This window comes from Fusarium verticillioides, chromosome 8 (genome assembly GCF_000149555.1).
Source record: "Fusarium verticillioides 7600 chromosome 8, whole genome shotgun sequence".
NCBI classification, from domain to species: domain Eukaryota; kingdom Fungi; phylum Ascomycota; class Sordariomycetes; order Hypocreales; family Nectriaceae; genus Fusarium; species Fusarium verticillioides.
Genome location: NC_031682.1, coordinates 1,818,669 through 1,838,327, shown reverse-complemented (window position 1 = coordinate 1,838,327; position 19,659 = coordinate 1,818,669). Strand labels below are relative to the sequence as shown.

Sequence of the window (19,659 nt, the reverse complement as noted above, 5' to 3'; positions counted from 1 at the left end):
GACATTTCTGGCGCGAGTGTTGCACTTGTGTAGATCGAGACGGGTAGACAACGTTGTGTCCGTGATAATGCCGGCCGTGGCCTCATTTGCTGTGTTCCGTGGAGTTAGGCCACGGAACGCCGAGGTTCTTCATGCAGGCAGCCTCAAAGCCTTTTTGTGAGGTACGAAACGGGTATGACATCGTCGCGTCGTCATCGACTATAAGAGCCTTCCTCTGTCCTGGTTATCGACCTGAACAGCAACCTTTCAAATCAATCAGATCTAAGAAACAATTCGTGTACTATTACTCATAATGGCATTTGACTCTTCTCTCAACGGTAACACTTCGCGCCGGCTGTTACTCAAAGGCGGTACTGTCCTTATCCACGATGCCAATGACAACGTCCAAGCTCTAGAAAGGGACATACTTATTGAGAACAACCGAATCTCTAAGATAGCCGAGAACGTTAACGAGATCACTGACGCCGAGTTGATCGATTGCACTGACAAGATCATCTCCCCTGGCTTCATCGACACGCACCATCATCTTTGGCAGACCCAGCTCAAGGGACGACATGCCAATGAACTGCTTCTCGATTACATGGCCTCCGGTAATCTCCAGTCTTCAAATTATACGAAAAGCGATATCTACTGGGGACAGCTTGGAGGTTCTCTCGAAGCAATCAATGCAGGCACCACCACTGTAGTTGATCATTCACACGTCAACGTCTTTGCTGGCGCTGGTAAGTCAAATACTATCAATCTTCAAATATAAGCTAACCGCCACCACTTTCAGCCTCAACTGCCATCTCAGCCACTGCTTCCTCTGGCCTGCGTTGCGTCTATGGCTACTGCCCAACTGCTCGCGTCGCATCATGGTCACCGTTTGCAATGAACCCAGATATGCTTGCACCATGGGTCGTCGACGAAATACAGGAGCTAGGCAAGAAGGGTCCCTTCGGCGACGGCCGCGTTACCATGGGTCTGGCCTTTGACCTCTGGTTCCTACCAGAACAAGTCATCCAGGACCTGTTCAAGCGTGCACGAGAAGCCGGTTTCGAGTTGGCGACAACTCATGCTGTTAGCAACCCGCAGATGGGATCTTATGATCTCGTTCAGCAGATCAAGAGCCTCGGCTTGTTGGACAATCGCATGCTCTTCAGCCATCTTAACGGATATGCCGCCGAGAGCGTTAAGGACCTCGCCGACGCCGGAGCACATATTAGCAGCACTCCCTCCACTGAAATGCAAATGGCTCTTGGAGATCCTGTGTGCTTGAACGATGATCTTCCCCAGGCTCAAGCTCAGTCTAGTCTGGGTATCGACTGTCACAGTAATCAGGCCTCTAGCATCGTATACGAGATGAGACTGGGCCTGCAGAGCTCGAGGGCCAAGCATAACCAGAAGCTGATCGACCAAGACCTGGCCCCTCGCAAGATCTCCAAGACAGTTCAGGATGTATTCAATCTGGGGACAATCCAGGGCGCCAGAGCGATTGGGAGGGAGAGCCAGCTTGGTAGCATTGCTGAAGGCAAACTGGCTGACCTGGTGATCTTTGACGCCAATACTCCCGAGCTAATCTGCGCTGCTGAGCAAGACCCCATCGCAGCCGTCGTTCTGCACAGCAGTATCGGGAACGTCGACACAGTCATCGTGGATGGAATCGTTCGAAAACGTCAAGGGAAACTTGTAGGTGTGAAAGTAGAGGAAAGCATTGCGGACGTCACGGGCAATCGGTCGTTGGAGTGGGCGGATGTTGCCAAAGCGATGAGAAGGTCTCGTGCTGAGATTCTACAGCGTGAAGCAGAGAAGCAGAACTTGGATGATGTCAAGAAGGGAATGATTAGCAGCTTCAACATTGACTTGTCAAAGCTGAGGGATTGAATGATCATGCCATCCAGACACGTAGAACATCGTTCAATAGACTAATTCCAGGCTAATATATACAACAAGATCAAGGAATCACTAAAGCGTTAATGGAAGTATCAGTGGGACAGAGTATCCTCTATGATTGCTGTCTGTAAGATGGCTGATGCCACATACATAGGAAGAAGGTTGGCTCGAATCGATACGTGTTCACAAGTCTGGGTATTCGAGGTGATCTAAGCAGGAGGAAATAGTAAAGTGTCGCCATATATGACCTGATCTTGGTGAAAAAAGTCAGAGTCGGAACCATTGCGGCTCCGAAAGATCTCTCGTCTTAATGTCCGCGTTATAGTTCGTCCTGTTAGTCAAGATCTCTTAGTGCGATCTTCTACGACGGTTCATGCACGACCCTTACGATATCCGAGATTGCATCTTTTAATCCACCGAAAGAAGCGCCTTACGAGAAGAACCCGCTCCGTCGTATAACGGCGTTACCAGTGTGCTGGTTCTCTTCCAATGGTATCGGAACCGAGCGGCTCCGGTCATATTTACGCCGATCGCAACCGCCTCTCATGCACACCGAACCGGCTACAATAACCAGGAAGTTTCCGTCAGTGGATCAAAATAGGATACCAATTCAAGATATGCGATGTCACAGTTGCCTCAGCTTTGGAGAATCCCGAACAGCCGCTGTTTGGTAGCCTTGGAAGTAGCAAGGCTCAGACAGGGGACAACAGAGGCTGGGACGAGCATATTTAGCTCACCCAAGGGGATTGATTAACAAAGCTTTTAGCAATCTAAAACATGCGTTTCTTACATTCTTTTGGGGAGATACAGCCGACTCACCGAGGAATAAACTGCGTATTGCTCCAGATTTCCTTCTGGGGTAGCTTTGCTTTTTCCGAGCAATCACAAACTCTCTCCACGATGTGATAACGCATGTAATTTCTCGCTTCTCCGAACGCCACATTCACTTTTCATCTCATCTCACCAATAAGCATCCCGATAAGAGGGCAATGAGGCTTTTCGTACTGATATCCATGCATCAGCATCAAACAGCCACAATTCACCGGTCGAGCGGAGCCGCATCTTAGCGCATGATTTACAACAGGGGCCACCACATCCTTTAGTCCAGAGACAGGGATTTATTACGGAGAAATCTTTCTCACTGTGAGTTATCTATTTTATTGGATACATGAATATCGTGTACGTCTAATTATTCTAGAAGCGAAAAGAGAAATTGAGCGTCGGGTATATAGTGCGTCGCTGTGGCCTAATCGGGAGGGGTATCCGTGAAGACAATCCAAATCTAAAATGATAGTTCAGAAAAGGCTCATCATGAAGTTTTGAGCTATTCGGCGGGAAATGGCAGTGGTTCTCGCTTCAAGTGTCGCGTGGAACTTGACTCGCTCTCAAGATCATCGTAATCGGTGCGATCCCGATTCTCCTTGACGACCTCGATCTGCGTAGTCTTGAAAGTTCTGGAAACCTGAATACCGTCTTCCTTCCTCTGAGGCAACTCAATATTGTCACCGCCTGCTTCAATAAAGGTCTGGTTGTTGCCTGGAAAGACAGAGCCCATCTTCTTTCCAGTAGTTGTCTTTCCGCTCTTTTGACCAGAGCGAGATCGTGAATCGGAGTAGTCGTATCCATTGGGGTTGCTGGCCTTTACAACCTTGGTAATGAGTTCGGCCATGTTCATCTCGATATGGAGCTTGACAAGGTATGTCAGAGGATGGAACTGAAGGTAGACGATATCGTTGGGAAGAGACATCATTGCGATGAGCAGGACCTTAGTCTGTCAGTATAGCCAAGTGCAACACGCAAAAAGTTCACTTACATCCATTGTCATCGATACAGCAATCATGAACAGATTGACACGATATAATCGAGTGTACTTGGTGAGACCGTTGGCAATAAGGCGAGATCGAACGAGGTAGATGAAGTAAAAGTTCAAACCAGCATCCACAATCAAGAAGATGCATTTCTCAACTCTATCCCAGACAGCGTTGACAGCAATCCATTTGGGACTGATCTGTAATCTGGCTGGGATCCAGACACAGAAAACACTGATATTGATGGCCAGAAGAACAAGGAATACAATGAGTTTGAGCTTCCATGCATTGTGTCGGTTGACCATGAGGATCGAGATTCGGTTGATGATAATCTGTAGTAGCGACTGGATCTGAATGGCCCAAAGAAGGACTCGAGGCATGTTAGACAAGGTGAGATCGGATCCGACTATGGGTACATACCAATGATGAAGAAGACTGGGAAGCCAGGCGGAATGTATTGGCGCAGGTATAACCATGTAATGGCACTCATGATCACACTGCTCGTCCACTCCATCCAAACCAGCATAAGATAAATATTCGTCCTCGTCCCTCTCTTCCACGATTTGATTGTCTGCTTCGCAGCTTTCGTGCCCGCAAATATCGACACGCCTAGGGAGAACCCCCAAGCGATACTTGCAATGTTCATATCATTGGTACTAGGCTTATGAAACTCATAGTGATCTGACAACAAAAGACCGCCCATCTTAGCGGATTGGCGAACAAGGAATGTCGATGTAAAGAAGAACGAGAATGCAGGGACTTTTAGACGAGAATCCTTGGTGCATATATTTGAAGAAAAAGGTGCAGACGCTAGCTTGACTCAGGGGCCACGAGGAGGCGTTGCATCCGTTAGAGCGCACTCTTGCGTCTGAGCCTGGTCCTGGGCGCCTGGATGTTGCGCTTATGCACCGGGATACGGACCGCTGAAGATCCTTTGTGTGGGAGGTTACAGCCCAGTTGTCCGGATCTCCTGAGCCCGATCTCTTTTGGGAGTGTTATGACTGCAAGGTACCCCGCGATGTATGTGATGTTGCTTACAGACATGCATGTCCCCGGGTCAATGGAGCTGAATCGGCTCACCTGAAGATTCTATCATTCTCTATAGTTCTACGTCCTAATCAACTGATGTATCGACATCTCGCTCTCGTTCCGTCTTTCCCATCTTCTGGGAATGGCGGATCTGATCATTTAGTTGAATCACTAATCAGTATCTAAAAGTCATTCCTAATTATTGCCATTGGCATTCTTCCATACAAGACCCTGGACGAGTATTTGCTTTTGCGGCTCCGCATCTTGGTGTCCATCAGCACCCAAAAGCCTGGAACAGAATCCCAAGAAATTAGTCTTGATTAACTTGCACTAGGTAAAAGGGGCTTATCTAGCACCAATTCGAAAAACGTGGTGTTGGGATGATTAGAGACAGGACGAATTGACCCCGGACAGAAGGTAATAGACAGTTCTTGGCTCAAGCCTCATCGCGTGGTGTTGTCAAAATGCCATGTGCTGATCCTGGTCGATGCTGAGGGTTCGGCTCCGCGGTGGATACTGGCTTCAGCCCTGAGAGTGAGACGCGAGTCAATCTATCGAAGCTTATTTCTTAACATAGTCGCCAGGGGGAAAAAGGGAATATTTGCGATACGAGATGTAGATCCCAATGTTTTCCCCTAGTCTGCGGCTCAGATAGAGTGTTTTGGATTGGGTTTTGGCCAACATCGTGAATGAAGCCAATCGGAACATTTGGACAAAGCCCGGATGCCATGTCAATTAACACTCCAAAATTGGTACGACCAATCCAATCATGATAGTTGTCACAATGATAGTGCTTACGTTCATTAAAGTAGGTATTGGAGGCGGTGTACCTCATCAATATGACGCAATGCTTGCTGGCGTTGCAACCCAGTAACCAGAACATCGTCCCGGCATATCTCGGCTCCTTATTGTGCACGTTTCAAATAATTGAATTTCTTTCATGTCACATGCAATCACGTTTACGTTAACTAAAACACACGCGATATGAGAAGTCGGTGTTAAATCCTCATCATTCAGATACTAGATATCGCTGCATAATCCGTAACGCCTTAGTTACCCTTGACACGCTGGTCAGGGCTGCCATCCTTCTTCAGACCGCCGTGCTCAGTGGGCTTGTAGTCACCACCGCTGCTGTCGGAGCTTCCAAGACCCTCGCCGGAGCCGGAAGTCTTTCCGCCCTGCTCGCCGGCCTTGTGGGGGTCGACCTTGCCGTGAGCGAACTCGCCGGTGCCGACACGACCGTCAGGCTGACCGTCCTTGCGGAGGCCGTCGTGCTCTGTAGCTTGTTAGATATTGCGATGTGGAGGAGAGTGGAAGGGAAGATGTACCAGTGGGCTTGTAGTCAGACATGATGAAGTAGTTGTTGTTGGTGATGGTGTTAAAGGTTTGTCAAGGTGCTTGTGGTCGATGATGAGATTGAGTATTTGATAGTGATGGATTGGAAGCACAACTTGGAGATTTGTCCTTCTTTTATAAACATCAATCATCTCCTCTTCATCCAGCAAACGCTGAGACATGCGAGCTCATCGACGTCATGGATCGAATTGATCGAGCTGTTTGTTCTCTGTTCTTCACCGTAAGTATGTTCGTAGATGTCATTGACTTTGCTTTGTTCAATTCCCAACGCAATGTCGCACAAGAAATTCACGGTCAAACATTGGTGATCGCCCAATGCTCACCCCGCATTCAGACTAGATGATGATGCGGTGTAACTAACAACGATGGCAGCCGAACCCGAGGCATAGGTCAATTGGCAAAGCAATTATCGTTTCCAATGGTCAACACGAATTATGAACTTGTCATTGATGAGAGAATCAAGTTAGACAGTCTCACCCACGACAGTAAGGGAGATGTTTGCATGGATCTACTAGTCCCAAAGCACTGTCGTTAGATCTCACAAGCAAACTTATGATGGCATAGACTATTTAAATTGGAGCTTGTGATTGGCCAGATCGAGCTGCCCCTGAAGTAGCCGCTCACACAGCCCTATCGTTAAACCAGATTCTGGCGATCGCCATCCACCATGACACTTGTATGCCCGGTGCATTTCCTCCGGGTGGCTGACGTTCACCGTTAGACCGATCACACTTATGCAAGCACTACAGCACAAGAGTTTATTCATTAGCGACAACGGATTAACTCCGTGCACGCTGTTTTGAGCCATTACTCGCGTGCACATGCTTAGTTCGACGAGGCGCTCTGATCATGCCATTGTCGTCACATATTTCTCCATCTACCCGGGACAGCGACATAAGCACACCAACGCAGGTAACTTCAGGCCAAACACCAGAGATTCAAGAACATACAAGGTACAATAGTTTTTCAGTGTTAATTGCCTGAAATTTGGTAGCTAAGTCTCCAGGATAATGAAGTCTTTGTCGACAGAAAACTTGGTATAGCTTAGACTGCAAAACAGTATGCCACTGACCTAATTAGTTGGCATCTACAAAAACAGCAATAACATCGGGCTCTGACTGCAAAGACTACTGCACTCAAAATACAGGAGTTATTTTTGACAAGGTTTTATCGCGGCGAGAAAAGAGAATGATACTTTTTAAAAACATCCGTATGAGCCTCGTTTCAGGAAATGATGAGTATCACCTATGAGTTATCTCAATGCTACCTGAGCATTGTTGAATGAATGGTCGTACTACAAATGATCAATTCTACCAACATAACATCTTATCACTCTGCACTAAACTCTCGATGGATCCGGCGAAATTTAAATATGCGTTGATCTCAACGACTTTTGATCCTGTGAGAATCATGAGAATAACCTTTCTCGACTTCTCGGTTTATCGTGAGTTTGCGGTTGAAGCTTGGCATTTTGATGAGCCAATGACCCAAGCTGATTGATTGTTAAGCGCTGTGAGAGAACACTTTCAACCCATCAGCCAATTGGGCATCCCAGCTCAAATGATCCCTCTCAGCTGAAAACCGGTTTCAGTACCCCTGCGACCCATGCGATTTCTGAGGCCCAGAGACATCAAAATTGTCTTCCATATCCCTGTGACTACTCAGACTACGTCTTCTTGCTTTAAACGCCAGTGGGAATTTATAAATATTGCAGTTGCTGGATTGACACGGCGTCTAGAGCTGGGTGGAGATGTCCCGCCGCCATGGCACAACATCATCATTGTCGTCGAGTGACCTCCGAGATGGGACGGGATTAATCCTGAGATTGAGATTGTCCTTACAGAGCTGGGAATACTTTATAAATCAGATGACTTGGTTGCCAAAGTCGACGGGGTGGATCTAGACCCCCCTTATCATAAAGATCATTGCAAGGTCTTTGGCAAGATTATCTTTGGAACAATACACGAGGTTCGTTGAATACCTCAGGAGGAACCATATTCTCGTTCTAACGTCTCGATAGTATACAGTACAGCCAATAATCCGTCCCCAACATGCCTGTACCAAGAACATCATGGGTACTGAACCACTCCAGGTAATTGCAGTAGCACCACAGTGGTCTCCAATGGACTAGGCATCTCACAAACCAGCCCTTCCGCATAACTGGGCAGCAGCTATTTGCGAGGTCTTGAAGCCAGAATTCATAATGTCCCTACCGGAACATCAGATCATGGCCATACCGTCCCCTGGGGAATTTCTCAAGGGCGTCTGGACTGGTACAATACGATTCAGAACGTCCAAACACCCTAACATCAACCAATGTGTCTTGACTTCTCCCGATCAGTTCCTTGCGGATAGTAAGAAGATGCTCACACGCGCAGAAGGAGCCCGAGGGTTTGCTAGGAGGCTCTTTGGAAAGTCTTGATTGGCGACTCGTTGCGAACATACCATTTGAATTTATTAAAATCTTAAACACTCATAATTAATCCTGCTTCCTTCCAACGATACCGCCCTTCTTCAAACCAAGCCATACTACAATGGTGACAGTGCTACAACTGGCAAAGATGGTCCAAAACGCAGCCCTATAGCCTTTCATTAAAGCCTCTTGGCGCTCCGTGATATTTGAGTGCTCTGTAACTGAAGCAGCGATCGCGGCAGTGATGGCTAAACCGACTGAATTACCGAATTGAGCTACTTCGTTGAAGACGCCACCAGCGAGGGATTGCATCTCTGGGGGATAAGCGTCGGAAATCACGAGGTTCGACACAGTAAACAGCACTATTTTACGTTAGCTTGACCCTATCAAGGCGATTGAGCTTACCATCTGGGTTGACAGGCGAAAGGAACATGGCCCAAAACGGAGCAAGCCAGTAATTCTCACCAACATCAACAGTCGCCATCAGAGGTGCAGCCACCATCGTCACAAGTGCTGAGACAACAGCCAATGTGCGAACCTTGACTTTGGCAATGAGTAGGCCAGTGATGATGTTGACCGCTACACCCATGATGACATGAGGCAGAAACCTGAGGGAGCTTTCTAGAGCTGACAGACCCTCGACCTTTTGGAAGCTACAGGGCAAGGCTTAGCAAGTGATCAAATTCGTATCTCGAGGGACTCACTATAGCGTTGTGAAATACTCGATGCCATTCAGTGAAGCCCAACACAAGAAGACAGCGATGCAAACAGATGTGAAAGACCGGTTCTTCCAGAGGCTGTTGGGTATCAAGGCTGGCTTCCCACGCTTGACCTGATAGTCCATCCAGAATGGAAATGCAGCCAAGAGAATAATGGCAACGGTCAACAACGCAATATTTTGCGGGTCATCCAGCCTTTTATAGGATGATGAGATCATTGCAAGGACATATAGCAGCATGCCAAGTGCAACACTCATGGTAGTAGCTCCAACCCAGTCAATCTCATGCATTAAGCGAGTCGTCCACTTTCGCTCGGAGGGTGTGTACACAGATGGCAGAGACCAGATTGCGCCGGTGGATAGACAAAAGTTGATGATTGCGCTCATGTAGTATGCCCATCTCCAGCCGATTGTATCGGTGAAGATACCCCCAAGAACAAGGCCGAGAGCGTAGCCAAGAGGACTGCCCATACCATTAATCGCGAATGCGACATTTCTCCAAGGCCCCTTGGGGAATGTGTTTGCTATCAAACTGACAGCGGTGGGTAAGCACATGGAAATAGATGCTCCGAGCAATGTTCTAAAGAGAATGACCTGAATGCCCGTCTGAGCAAGGCCGACAGCCAGTGTGAAAGCGACAAAGAGAAAACTCCCAGTAACCCACATCAATTTGGCTCCGACAACATCTGCGATGGCACCAAAGATGAGTAATAGGCATCCTGCTGCGAGCGCGTACACCGCTGCGGGCCAGAGGATGAGGTTCTCAGAGAGGCCAACGTTGTCAGCGATCTTGGGAAGCGCAGCGATGAGAATGCCTGAGCCCATAGTATTGAGAAAACTGATGCCCGCAAGAGTGACGATGGCAATTACACCTCTGGTCTTGGATATCCCCAGGCCACTCGAGTCCTGCGCTCTTGGGGCATTTTCTTCTTCGGGGGCTGGAGGGTTCAACTGCGCGTCGCTGCCGTTGTTGGTGCTGGTTTGATTGGCTGTTCTTAGCTTGGCCTTGGGATTGAGGGGTTCCAGGGGAATGATGCCGCCGTGGATTGAGGCAGCGCCTGTGTCCGTCGTGATATCGAAGCTGCGATCCATTTTGCGCTGTCGCACTGCGCTTAGATGATGTACATGCGAGTTTGAAGTCGAGATAAGCTCTTTTAAGTAGCATCTAAGGTCGCATCAATTGGTGGTAAGCAGCGTCATAGTTCAGTCGAAGGGCGCGCTTCACGCTGACAAATGACATCAGTTTACAAGGTTCAAATAACTCAATTAGATCTGTCGCAGATGTAAGAAAATCGCCAAGCATTCTTTGAATCTACTATAGTAACGTCTCTATGAGAGCTCGATAGCAAATCATGCCCGCGCCAATAGACAGCGAAATAATTTGGTGGCAGAGACTGTTGACGTCGGCATCAGTGCTGGAGCTTCAGTGAGTGACCCCTCTAGAAATGGGTGGCCTGCTAGGGTCCATTAAAGCCAGTCAAAGGCCTTCAATCAATATCGCGACACGCACTTCTATTGTAGGACAAAGAGACACAAGAGATTTTTAGAGTATTTTCATTCTTCTTCTATCATGCGACAACTGATAATGGACAGTAGCGCGAAAAAATCTTGACCATGGATATATTTAACGACAAATCAATACACCTTACGCCTTCTTCAGCGAACCAGCAAGTTGCCCAACCTCGACACCGTTAATCTCTTCAGTGGCCTCGTGCTTCTCCTTCCACTCCTCAACCAATCCCTTGAAATCAGCAGGGAGATAAGGCGAAGTAAGTTCCTGGAAGCGGCTTCCCTTGCGATGTGTCTCAAGTCCCATATCCTTCATAAGCATGTTGCAATAAGGCAGACCCTCGAATACGAGATCAGGAAGATCAGCGCCGTAACCACAAGGGTATCGCCACTTGCCCCATTGAGTGTGAAGCATAATCTCATCAGTAATCTCCTTGTCGGATGTAGGAATGCGGTCGATCTTGCCGGCAAGGAAAGCAGCGATCCAGTGGCCTTGGATGGTTGCGCATGTGGCTGTGCTGACACTGGAGATCATGCCGGCGAAAGCCAAGTCACGGGTCTTGACCATGCCGGAGGGAATCATGAAGCGGTAGTAGCGAAGAGGGTTGGCTTCCTTGGGCTTGACGTTGAGTTCTGGTTGGTTCTTGAGGCCGGGGTAGAGTGAGAGGACCTTCTCGTCGGCGGCTTGAGCCAAAGAGCGCTTCTTCTCGGTGGAGTAGGGAAGACCAAGCTCATCCTCTGCGAACTTGATAGTAGACTCCTTCTTCCAGCCAGTTGAGCAGATAATAGCATCGGTGTCGATAACATTGCCAGAAGCCAGGACAGCTCGGTTAGGCTCCAATGACTCAATGTCATCGATGTGGACTCTGATCTTGCCCTGCTTAACAAGATCAAACAGAGGGCTATCGTAGTTCAGAATGCTAAGTCCACTACCGATCCAGAAGGCAGAGTGCCAAGGCTTGAGCTTCGCTAGCTCAGGATGAGAGTCGTAGCCAATAGCACCAGTTACATCGTTGCTAAGAGCCTTCCAGAAGTTGCTAACGAGGAATCGACCGACAGAAGTTCCATGGAGGAAGTTTCGCACAGCAGGGAAGCCGTCTTCTTGACCCCAAGGGCAGGGACTGAACCAGGTCATCCATCGAATGTTCAACAACTGATCAAGTCGCTTTTTGAGAGGTGTGACGAAAGGAGGAGCAATCCAAACTGGGCCGTTTCCTGTAGGTCGAACAACCAAGTCGACTGTTGCGCCATCTTGAACTAGTGCGTAAGCAACATCAAAGGCAGACTTAGCACCACCAACGACAATGGCCTTCTTGACGTTCAGGTTAGGAGCCTCTTTGCAGAAGTCCTTGGCGTGGAAGAGAGGAGCACCGAACTTCTCGGCGTTCTTGTACTGGGGCATATTCGGTGTCGATGTAAGACCAGTAGCCAGCACCAATCTCTCGGTAGTGATACTTTCAGTTCCCTCGGGGGAAGTAACACTAACTCTCCAGCCAGCATCGCCATTTCGCTCCACCAAGTTCACAGAAGTGTTGAACTGGATTCGATCGTGAAAGTCGTAGTGCTTAGCGAAGTCGGTGAGATATCGGTGGAGGACTGTTCCGGGGATGTGGCTGTTGGGCTTGACGCCGTATGTCTTCTCGGCCATGGGAAAGTCGGGGAATTCGTATGTGCCCTTCATGTTGTTGGACTTGAGGCCGGGATAGAGACGGTTCTTGGACCAGGTGCCACCGCATGACTCGGCGGACTCGAGGATGGCGAGGTTGGCGTGGGGGCTGATTTGTCTGATGGCTTTTGCGGCGGCCAGACCGAACCATCCTGACTTGTTAGTTGGCGATGTCTCGGTGAGGGGTAGTGAGATGCTTACCGGCGCCTACAACCACGACATCATATGATTTAGTCATATTGTCTTGATTAAGATGGAAGAATGAATGTTGAGAGGTAAAAGGCAAGATCGTGTATCCTCTATTAGTTGAAAGAAGCAAGTATGATGATGCAGACAGCCAAGGGGGCGAATGATGGGCTTTCTATATCTATCCAACCACAGGCGTCGGGTATCCCCAAACGTCAGTTTCACTCCAAAACCTCGTCTAATCTCCAACTGACACCTCAGCTGAACCCCTAAAACAGTCCAACAACGTGTCGGAACGATATCTCAACTGCTGTAGAACTGTCGTAAACAAGGAATGCCGATAACGCTAGCTTGGGTTCTACCCCAGATTCGACGTTCCGTCACCCCCATTCCGTCTCCACGCATCAATTGCCTTATCTGGGGTAAATCATGGCTACGGAACGACATGACAGCTTCAATAAGTGTTCCGAACCCTGAAATTATATACCTAATCCAGATTAGTGACGCAGGAACAGATATGACTCGCTGGAGTTGACTCGCTTATCATGTCTAACTTTACCGACTAACAGCGCATCGTGCGCCCACGGACTTTCCGACCGGAAGTTCCGTAATTGAAGCGTTTATCTCAGATCTGCGATAAGACTTTGTCAAAAGCGGGGTCCGCGATAGCCCCTCGTATCATAATCTGGGGTTTACCAAGCTTCGGCAGAGTTCTGCTCTACGTACTTCACATTCTAATTTACTATCTATATATTGTTTCTTCGAGCAGCGCCTAGACCACCTTTCACCCCCAGACTCAAAAACCAACCAATCAATTTTCATAATGTACGCCGACATTTCAAAGCCTCCTGCTCCTCTTCCCCAGGCCAAGCCTGAGACTGTTGGTGAGGGGATTACTCTTCTGCCTCCACTTTCAAGACGTGGTCATGGGCCTGGTCTTGTTATTCTGAGTCCTGACTCAGAGAAGCATTTGGAGATCATTGAGGGTGTTCCTTCTGCTCTCTTGAAGTGGGCTGAGGAAGGATATGCAGTTGTTGAGATACAAGCGAAGGCGTTTAAGAGAGATGCTGGTGAGGTGTTAGGTGATGCCTTGAATGCTTTGAGGGGTTGTGAGCAATTGGAGAAGGATGGCAAGATTGGACTGATTGGTGAGTGATCTCACGCGTTGGCTGGTGGCGTAATACTAATTCTCCGACAGCATATGACCCCAAGCTTTGGAACCAGGTAGCTGGGTCAGTCAACAACTCTGGTCTAGTAGGTGCAGTGATCTACGCCAATGATGCAGATCTCGCAACTCTTCAGAAGTCCAGCATCCCCATCCTGCGCCACATTGCAGGCCGCACAGCCATCATCGAAAGAAGTGATGGCCTCACAACATACTCATACTCTAGCGCAAAGTCTCATCTCATGGCAACTCCATTCCAAGACGACTTTGACTACTGGACTGAGTCTTTATCGCACACAAGAAACTTGACTTTCCTGAAGCCGCTTACCAATGGCCCCTACTTTGATCTTGAGGCTATCTGGGATGAGCATACTTATTATGAGTTTGCGGACCGCTCGGTTGAGCATACAATGAGCACTATGGTTGACCAGCCGTATGTTAACCACGTGCCTACTGTAAGTTCCCTGCAGCTGTTGAGCATTGAGACCAGTTGGAATACTAACAATGGTCCAGCTTACTGGTGGCATTGGCCGCAAATCACTCACAACCTTTTACCGTGACAACTTCATCTTTCAAAACTCAGACGACACAGAACTTGAACTCATCAGCCGCACAATCGGTATTGACCGTGTAGTCGATGAATTCCTCTACAAGTTCACCCATAACAAGACAATTGACTGGCTGTATGTTACCTCACCCTCGCTTTCTACTACTTCTACTGACGTATCAGACTTCCCGGCGTTCCACCAACCGACAAGAAGATGGAAGTCCCTTTCACAGCAGTCGTAAACATCCGCGGCGATCGTCTCTACCATGAGCATATCGCATGGGATCAGGGCACTGTTCTCGCTCAATTGGGCTTGATACCGCAGTATCTCCCCTTCCCGTATCCTGTTGCAGGTCAGAAGGAAGGTGCCAAGTATGAGTATCGTGTGCCAGTGACGGGTATTGATACAGCGGCGAAGATGAGGGATAGGAATTCGGTAGCTTCGAATGAGATGTTTAGCTACAAGGTTCGGGAGGTTTAATTAGTGTAGCATTTTGATCTTCCATTAGCATTAGTTCGGCGTCAATCGATTTCGTTTCAACACTACAGAACAAAGTAGCTTTTTTCCCGCGGGTAGTATTCAGTCCCGACTTCTGAGATATGACGACAATTTTGCCCCACTCGGAGTTTTGACGGCCAAGAGTCGCGTGCTGTTGAGCCTCAACAGCAGTGGAGGAACTATAGCCAATTGAATCAGTGTTGCTGTATGTAGAATGAGACAAAAAACTGTATAAAACCATTGGCTTCTGAATTTTGCAGTTTCTGACATGTCAAATCACAAATACTTCGGTGTGGTGACATAAGATGCACCATTTTGTTAAGTAGCTTGGTAATCGAACATCAAAGCGCAAAAATATGATGGCGGCATGATCTTGTCCTGCAGTAAAAATTACCCAGTCCTTACCAGTGATTTTAAGACATTTCCACCACGGATGACTATGGGGCGTTTATGTTTACAGCCAAGCCCTTTTCCCTGCATCTCTTGACTCGGCCATGCCGTCAAATGTGATAAACTGATTCACCTACCCTGAACCCTCGCAACCAACCAATGCAGCGTATGGTCTTCCGAAACCGGGATGGAACGATAAGGGTCTTTCAAACCGATAATGTTTAATTGGCCTCAAACCGCTCATGTAAGCCGTTGGCCACCGCCTAAACCGCATCGATAGAAGTCCGCTACTTATCTCCGCAGCTAAAATTATAGGAGATAAGAAGTAGAAGCCTAGTCTCGCCGATCTCAGTCTAGCCAGGTTTACCCCGCATGGGTCCAAGGTGAAGACCGACGCTAGTCAAGATTGACCCAAGATAAATAATCAACGCGGTGTTTCTTCACCTTTTGCCCCCGAGTTTTCGCCTTTCTCCCCTCTGACCCGACTTCCGACATACTTAAACGAAAGAATATTGAATGAAACGAGAGACTCAATTGACTAGTTATACTGGGATACTCATCGACGCGACGCGACAAAGGAGGCAGACAGAACCCCTGTTTTAGCCATGGCCCAGGCACGTGAAACCAAAGGAGTCAAAAAGTCCAGCACTTCAACCGGAGAAACCGGAAAACGGAGGACGCCATATGCTCTGCGCGCATGCGACACATGTAGACGACGAAAGGGAAAATGCGACGGGCGACAACCGTGCAGACACTGCTCCAGCCGAAACCAGAATTGCAGTTACAGCAGCAGTTTCGAGAACAATAGCTCCAGCCTTGACAGTGACGATTGGCACCCCGCTACAACGACAGCAGCGCCTCCAGCGCCCGCCATCACTGACCCGATACCTGCGACTACGAACCATGACTGCGCGACTTCGGGGACTTCATGCCAGACGAACCAAGCTGCGATTGTCGACATGCTCTCTAGTCTTCAGGAGCAATTGAATAGTTTGGCGTCGCAAGTGCAATACTCGAGTAACCAGGAACGAACAAATCTTCCGTCGCCAATGACTATGATTGCTGCGACACGACCCCGCGACCATATTCCCAACACGAATCCCAACACAATACCCATCATCAGTCACAGCTACACTGAATCCACCACCGATGATCAGAGCTCAACACCAAAATCCTCTCGAACAACCGCCTCTCAACATTTCTACGGCCCAACATGTCCAGACTACGCTTTGAACGTGGGACAATTGAAACTCCGACGGAATAGCTGCCCTGGTCCACCACTTCAACAAAAGCAATTACAACTTGCCAGTATTCACGAAGACGACGCTTCCGATGAGGCGGATCAGAACGATGGGCAAAATACACAATTCTCTGTATCACCGCGCACAATCGACAAAGGCGACCCAGCTATGCTTTTGACATTTCGCTCAATTATGGGTCTGCAAGAGACCACTCAGCTTTTGTACATTTATCAGGAGGTCGTTGGTGAGCTTCATCCAGTTGTTGATATCGATGCGCTCATTATGCAGACACGCTCGTGGTATGCTGAAGCTGGTGCTGGAATATGGGATGTTTTGGCGTCGAGCACTGGAGCCGCTACTTACGAGTTGCTACTGATACTGAACTTGTGCTTGGCTATCGCGTTGAGGGCTGATGGGAACCCGTCGAGTTCGAATACGGAGACTTTACTGAGGGATAGCTTTCAGGACGCTGTCAATGCGAAGCTGGCTGCGCCTGCTAATAGCATTCAGCATGCGACCATCATATTCCTCAAGGTATGACATTACCGTGGTCTGAAACGAGAAACTTACTAATTGAAACAGGGCTGGTACGACTTCTTCCAAGAGATGCCTCGCTCAGCTTGGCGCATGTGCGGCATCGCAGGTCGCATGCTGATGGAGCTCGGTCTCCACAACGCCGAGGTCTTCAGACATACCGTCAAGACCGAGGCTCAACGCACAGAGGCCTGTACGCTGATCAGCAGTATCGTCATCCTCGATCGGCAATGGAGCTATGCAACTGGTCTACCAACACACTTCCAAGACAAGAGCTTCAGCTCCATGTCTACATCGTCTGTCAAGAACCCATATCTCAAAGCCATGCTCTCCTTCATCCTCATAAGCGATCGTTTCAGCGAACCTATATCCAACGCTGCAAAAGGTGAAGGCTACAATGACGAAAACTCATTTGAGCTTATGAGCTTTCAGATCGAGCAGTGGAGAAAGAAAGCTGTCGGTGATTACACCGTTGCGAATTGTCAAACATGGCATACAGACCCGTCGACCCGTCCGCCAACATGGACGATCTTGTTAAATCTCCGAGCGGAATCCGTTCGGAGTCAAATTCTCAAACCCTTCTTCTTTTCAGAGTTGGATATTGAGATCACCAAGAACCACGTTCGATCAGCTACTGATCGAGTTTACGATATCATCCATGTTTTGCACACGCTTGACGCGACTACGGATATCTACCGCAAACAACATCCATATTATCAGCATATTCTCGCATGCACCGCCGGTCTAGCATTTCTGCTCATCGCTTTCATAAAGCAAAACAGAGCAACAATGCTTCCAAGTCTGACCCCCGATCTCATCGAGTCTCTCGGCGGCAGTTTCAGCATGTGTGTAACGCTCACAACAAAATACACGCACCGCTCGCGCTCAGCACGTCGTCTCGCCAAGCGTCTTATCGAAATGCGACGAAACCTTCTGAGTTTGGGAATTCTCAACCCAGCGAGCCCTGGAAGCCACGAAGGTCTAGATAACGTCACAGAGTCAATCAGGAGAGCGAGTCTTGCACAGCCAGTTGGAGATTTCCAGCCTTATACCGAGTATTCGCCGCCTTTTAATAACGGGGTCATTCCTGGGGGGTTTGTGGCTGGGACTGTAATTTCGGATACGGATATGCAGATGGGCTGGGAGGATTCGCTAAGGTTGCAGTGGCCTATTGGGGATGTTAATCACATGTTTTCGGAGAGCATATTTTGATATTGATTAGCGTTAGTAATGAATTATGATGATTATGATCCCTTAGCCGATGATTTGCTGTTCCGTATGATGGTGAAGATAGCGGGTATGGGGTTCAGTGACGGATCTGGGCGCTTTGCCGATTCCGGGTGCGGTATCCGCTTCGCGGGCCGCTGGAGAGCTGAAGGCTTATCACTTGAGGCTCAAGGCGGGAAAGGTATCTCGAACATCTGATAACAAATGGCTTTAGCTATCAATGGCGCCAGTTGCAGTTGGCAATAGATTACGATAGTCATGTGTTGAGTCCTACGGATACATCATGAAGATCGAGTCCATTTTGTCTCTCCATCGTCGATGCAGCTGTATGTGATGGAACACGCAGTTGAAGACGAGGTTTCAAGTTGGAAGAAAAATGATGGGGGACATAAATGAACTCAATTTGACATAATTCTCAACGCTAAACTCAACCTAGTTGTTCTCATAACTAATCAGACCATCAATAGTACCAGCATGTAATCCACCAGTAATCGGAATATCCGCCGCAGTAGTATGTCTCGCCGCATCACTCAACAGGTAAATAACCGCTCCCGTAAGATCATTCTGTGTACTCAATCTCTGGTTAGGAGGCGCCAACCACATCTGCTCTCCCTCCCTCTTACTCTTAAGCTCACGGACAGTTCTCGTCATCTCAGAGTCCACGAATCCTGGGGAGATCGTGTTGACTCTGATACCCTTTGGTGCTAGCTCAACGGCCAAGGCTTTGGAGAGCATGAGGATACCGCCCTTGGAGGCGTTGTATGCCGCCATACGGTAGCCGGGAAGGCCGATGTGTGCGGATTGAGAGGCGAGGAGCACCATGCTTCCGCCTGTGCCTTGCTTGACCATTTGACGGGCCGCAAGTTGAACCACGAAGAACGTTCCCCGGACCTATCCCCATTAGTTTAATCCATCTTGGCAGACCGGACAACTTACATTGATGTCTTGAATGCGGGTAAACTCCTCCCAAGTCTGATCCAGGAACGGCTTATCAATAGCGATACCCGCAGCGGGTACAACACCGTCAATAGTCTCAAACTCCTTCAACACCTTATCGAAAGCGGTATTGATGCTCTCCTGTGACGTAACATCCGTTTGGATGTAAACAGTCTTGGCGGAGAACTTCTCACTCAAAGTGTTGAACTCGGCAGTAGGTTCTTTCTGGATATCTAACACAGCGACATTGCCGCCCATCTCGCAGATAGCTCGCGTGCAAGCGAAACCAATGCCTTGAGCTCCACCGGTGACGATGTAGTTTCGCCCGCGGAGCTCAAACATGGGACGAACATCTTGGAGAGTGTCTGTAGCCATATTGGTTGATCGAGTGGGTATAATTTGGGGGCAGTAATAGTGTGATAGTCTGTTATTATGTATAGATTGAGCGTATTTGATGACAGTATTCCTTATAAATGCCGTGGCTACATCATCTTATCGGCTCTTTACTTATCATCTGCTGAACGATTGCCAACCCCGGAATGTGGATAGTGACCCACCTTCCG

At 48.5% G+C, this 19,659-nt stretch overlaps 9 protein-coding genes across 9 annotated transcripts; 4 read left to right on the top strand and 5 right to left on the bottom strand.

Annotated features, from left to right (window-relative positions):
- Positions 1-131: 131 nt before the first annotated feature.
- Positions 132-1,939, top strand: FVEG_13972 (hypothetical protein). The gene is made up of 2 exons (XM_018903312.1): positions 132-722; positions 776-1,939. Exons 1-2 carry the CDS (start codon positions 293-295, stop codon positions 1,861-1,863), a joined length of 1,518 nt encoding a protein of 505 aa, XP_018762408.1. The 5' UTR covers positions 132-292; the 3' UTR covers positions 1,864-1,939.
- A 1,257-nt stretch (positions 1,940-3,196) lies between these two features.
- Positions 3,197-4,383, bottom strand: FVEG_13973 (hypothetical protein; the record flags this gene model as incomplete). Its single annotated transcript, XM_018903313.1, has 3 exons — positions 3,197-3,637; positions 3,686-4,050; positions 4,101-4,383. The coding sequence occupies 3 exons, from the start codon at positions 4,381-4,383 to the stop codon at positions 3,197-3,199; spliced, it is 1,089 nt and encodes a 362-aa protein (XP_018762409.1).
- Positions 4,384-5,758: 1,375 nt separating this feature from the next.
- On the bottom strand, positions 5,759-6,059 carry FVEG_13974 (hypothetical protein; the record flags this gene model as incomplete). The annotated part of the gene is made up of 2 exons (XM_018903314.1): positions 5,759-5,985; positions 6,038-6,059. The coding sequence occupies 2 exons, from the start codon at positions 6,057-6,059 to the stop codon at positions 5,759-5,761; spliced, it is 249 nt and encodes an 82-aa protein (XP_018762410.1).
- Positions 6,060-8,268: 2,209 nt separating this feature from the next.
- On the top strand, positions 8,269-8,487 carry FVEG_17685 (hypothetical protein; the record flags this gene model as incomplete). The annotated part of the gene is made up of 1 exon (XM_018906914.1): positions 8,269-8,487. One exon carries the CDS (start codon positions 8,269-8,271, stop codon positions 8,485-8,487), a length of 219 nt encoding a protein of 72 aa, XP_018762411.1.
- Positions 8,488-8,497: 10 nt separating this feature from the next.
- FVEG_13975 (hypothetical protein) lies at positions 8,498-10,303 on the bottom strand. The gene is made up of 3 exons (XM_018903315.1): positions 9,183-10,303; positions 8,884-9,131; positions 8,498-8,840 (listed from the first exon to the last, which is right to left on the bottom strand). Exons 1-3 carry the CDS (start codon positions 10,286-10,288, stop codon positions 8,545-8,547), a joined length of 1,650 nt encoding a protein of 549 aa, XP_018762412.1. The 5' UTR covers positions 10,289-10,303; the 3' UTR covers positions 8,498-8,544.
- Positions 10,304-10,841: 538 nt separating this feature from the next.
- FVEG_13976 (hypothetical protein) lies at positions 10,842-12,609 on the bottom strand (the record flags this gene model as incomplete). The annotated part of the gene is made up of 2 exons (XM_018903316.1): positions 10,842-12,523; positions 12,573-12,609. 2 exons carry the CDS (start codon positions 12,607-12,609, stop codon positions 10,842-10,844), a joined length of 1,719 nt encoding a protein of 572 aa, XP_018762413.1.
- A 644-nt stretch (positions 12,610-13,253) lies between these two features.
- Positions 13,254-14,821, top strand: FVEG_13977 (carboxymethylenebutenolidase). Its single transcript, XM_018903317.1, has 4 exons — positions 13,254-13,705; positions 13,756-14,177; positions 14,236-14,405; positions 14,453-14,821. Exons 1-4 carry the CDS (start codon positions 13,381-13,383, stop codon positions 14,748-14,750), a joined length of 1,215 nt encoding a protein of 404 aa, XP_018762414.1. The 5' UTR covers positions 13,254-13,380; the 3' UTR covers positions 14,751-14,821.
- A 778-nt stretch (positions 14,822-15,599) lies between these two features.
- Positions 15,600-18,190, top strand: FVEG_13978 (hypothetical protein). Its single transcript, XM_018903318.1, has 2 exons — positions 15,600-16,933; positions 16,982-18,190. The coding sequence occupies exons 1-2, from the start codon at positions 15,764-15,766 to the stop codon at positions 18,143-18,145; spliced, it is 2,334 nt and encodes a 777-aa protein (XP_018762415.1). The 5' UTR covers positions 15,600-15,763; the 3' UTR covers positions 18,146-18,190.
- A 332-nt stretch (positions 18,191-18,522) lies between these two features.
- FVEG_13979 (hypothetical protein) lies at positions 18,523-19,544 on the bottom strand. The gene is made up of 2 exons (XM_018903319.1): positions 19,097-19,544; positions 18,523-19,051 (listed from the first exon to the last, which is right to left on the bottom strand). Exons 1-2 carry the CDS (start codon positions 19,469-19,471, stop codon positions 18,593-18,595), a joined length of 834 nt encoding a protein of 277 aa, XP_018762416.1. The 5' UTR covers positions 19,472-19,544; the 3' UTR covers positions 18,523-18,592.
- Positions 19,545-19,659: the final 115 nt, after the last annotated feature.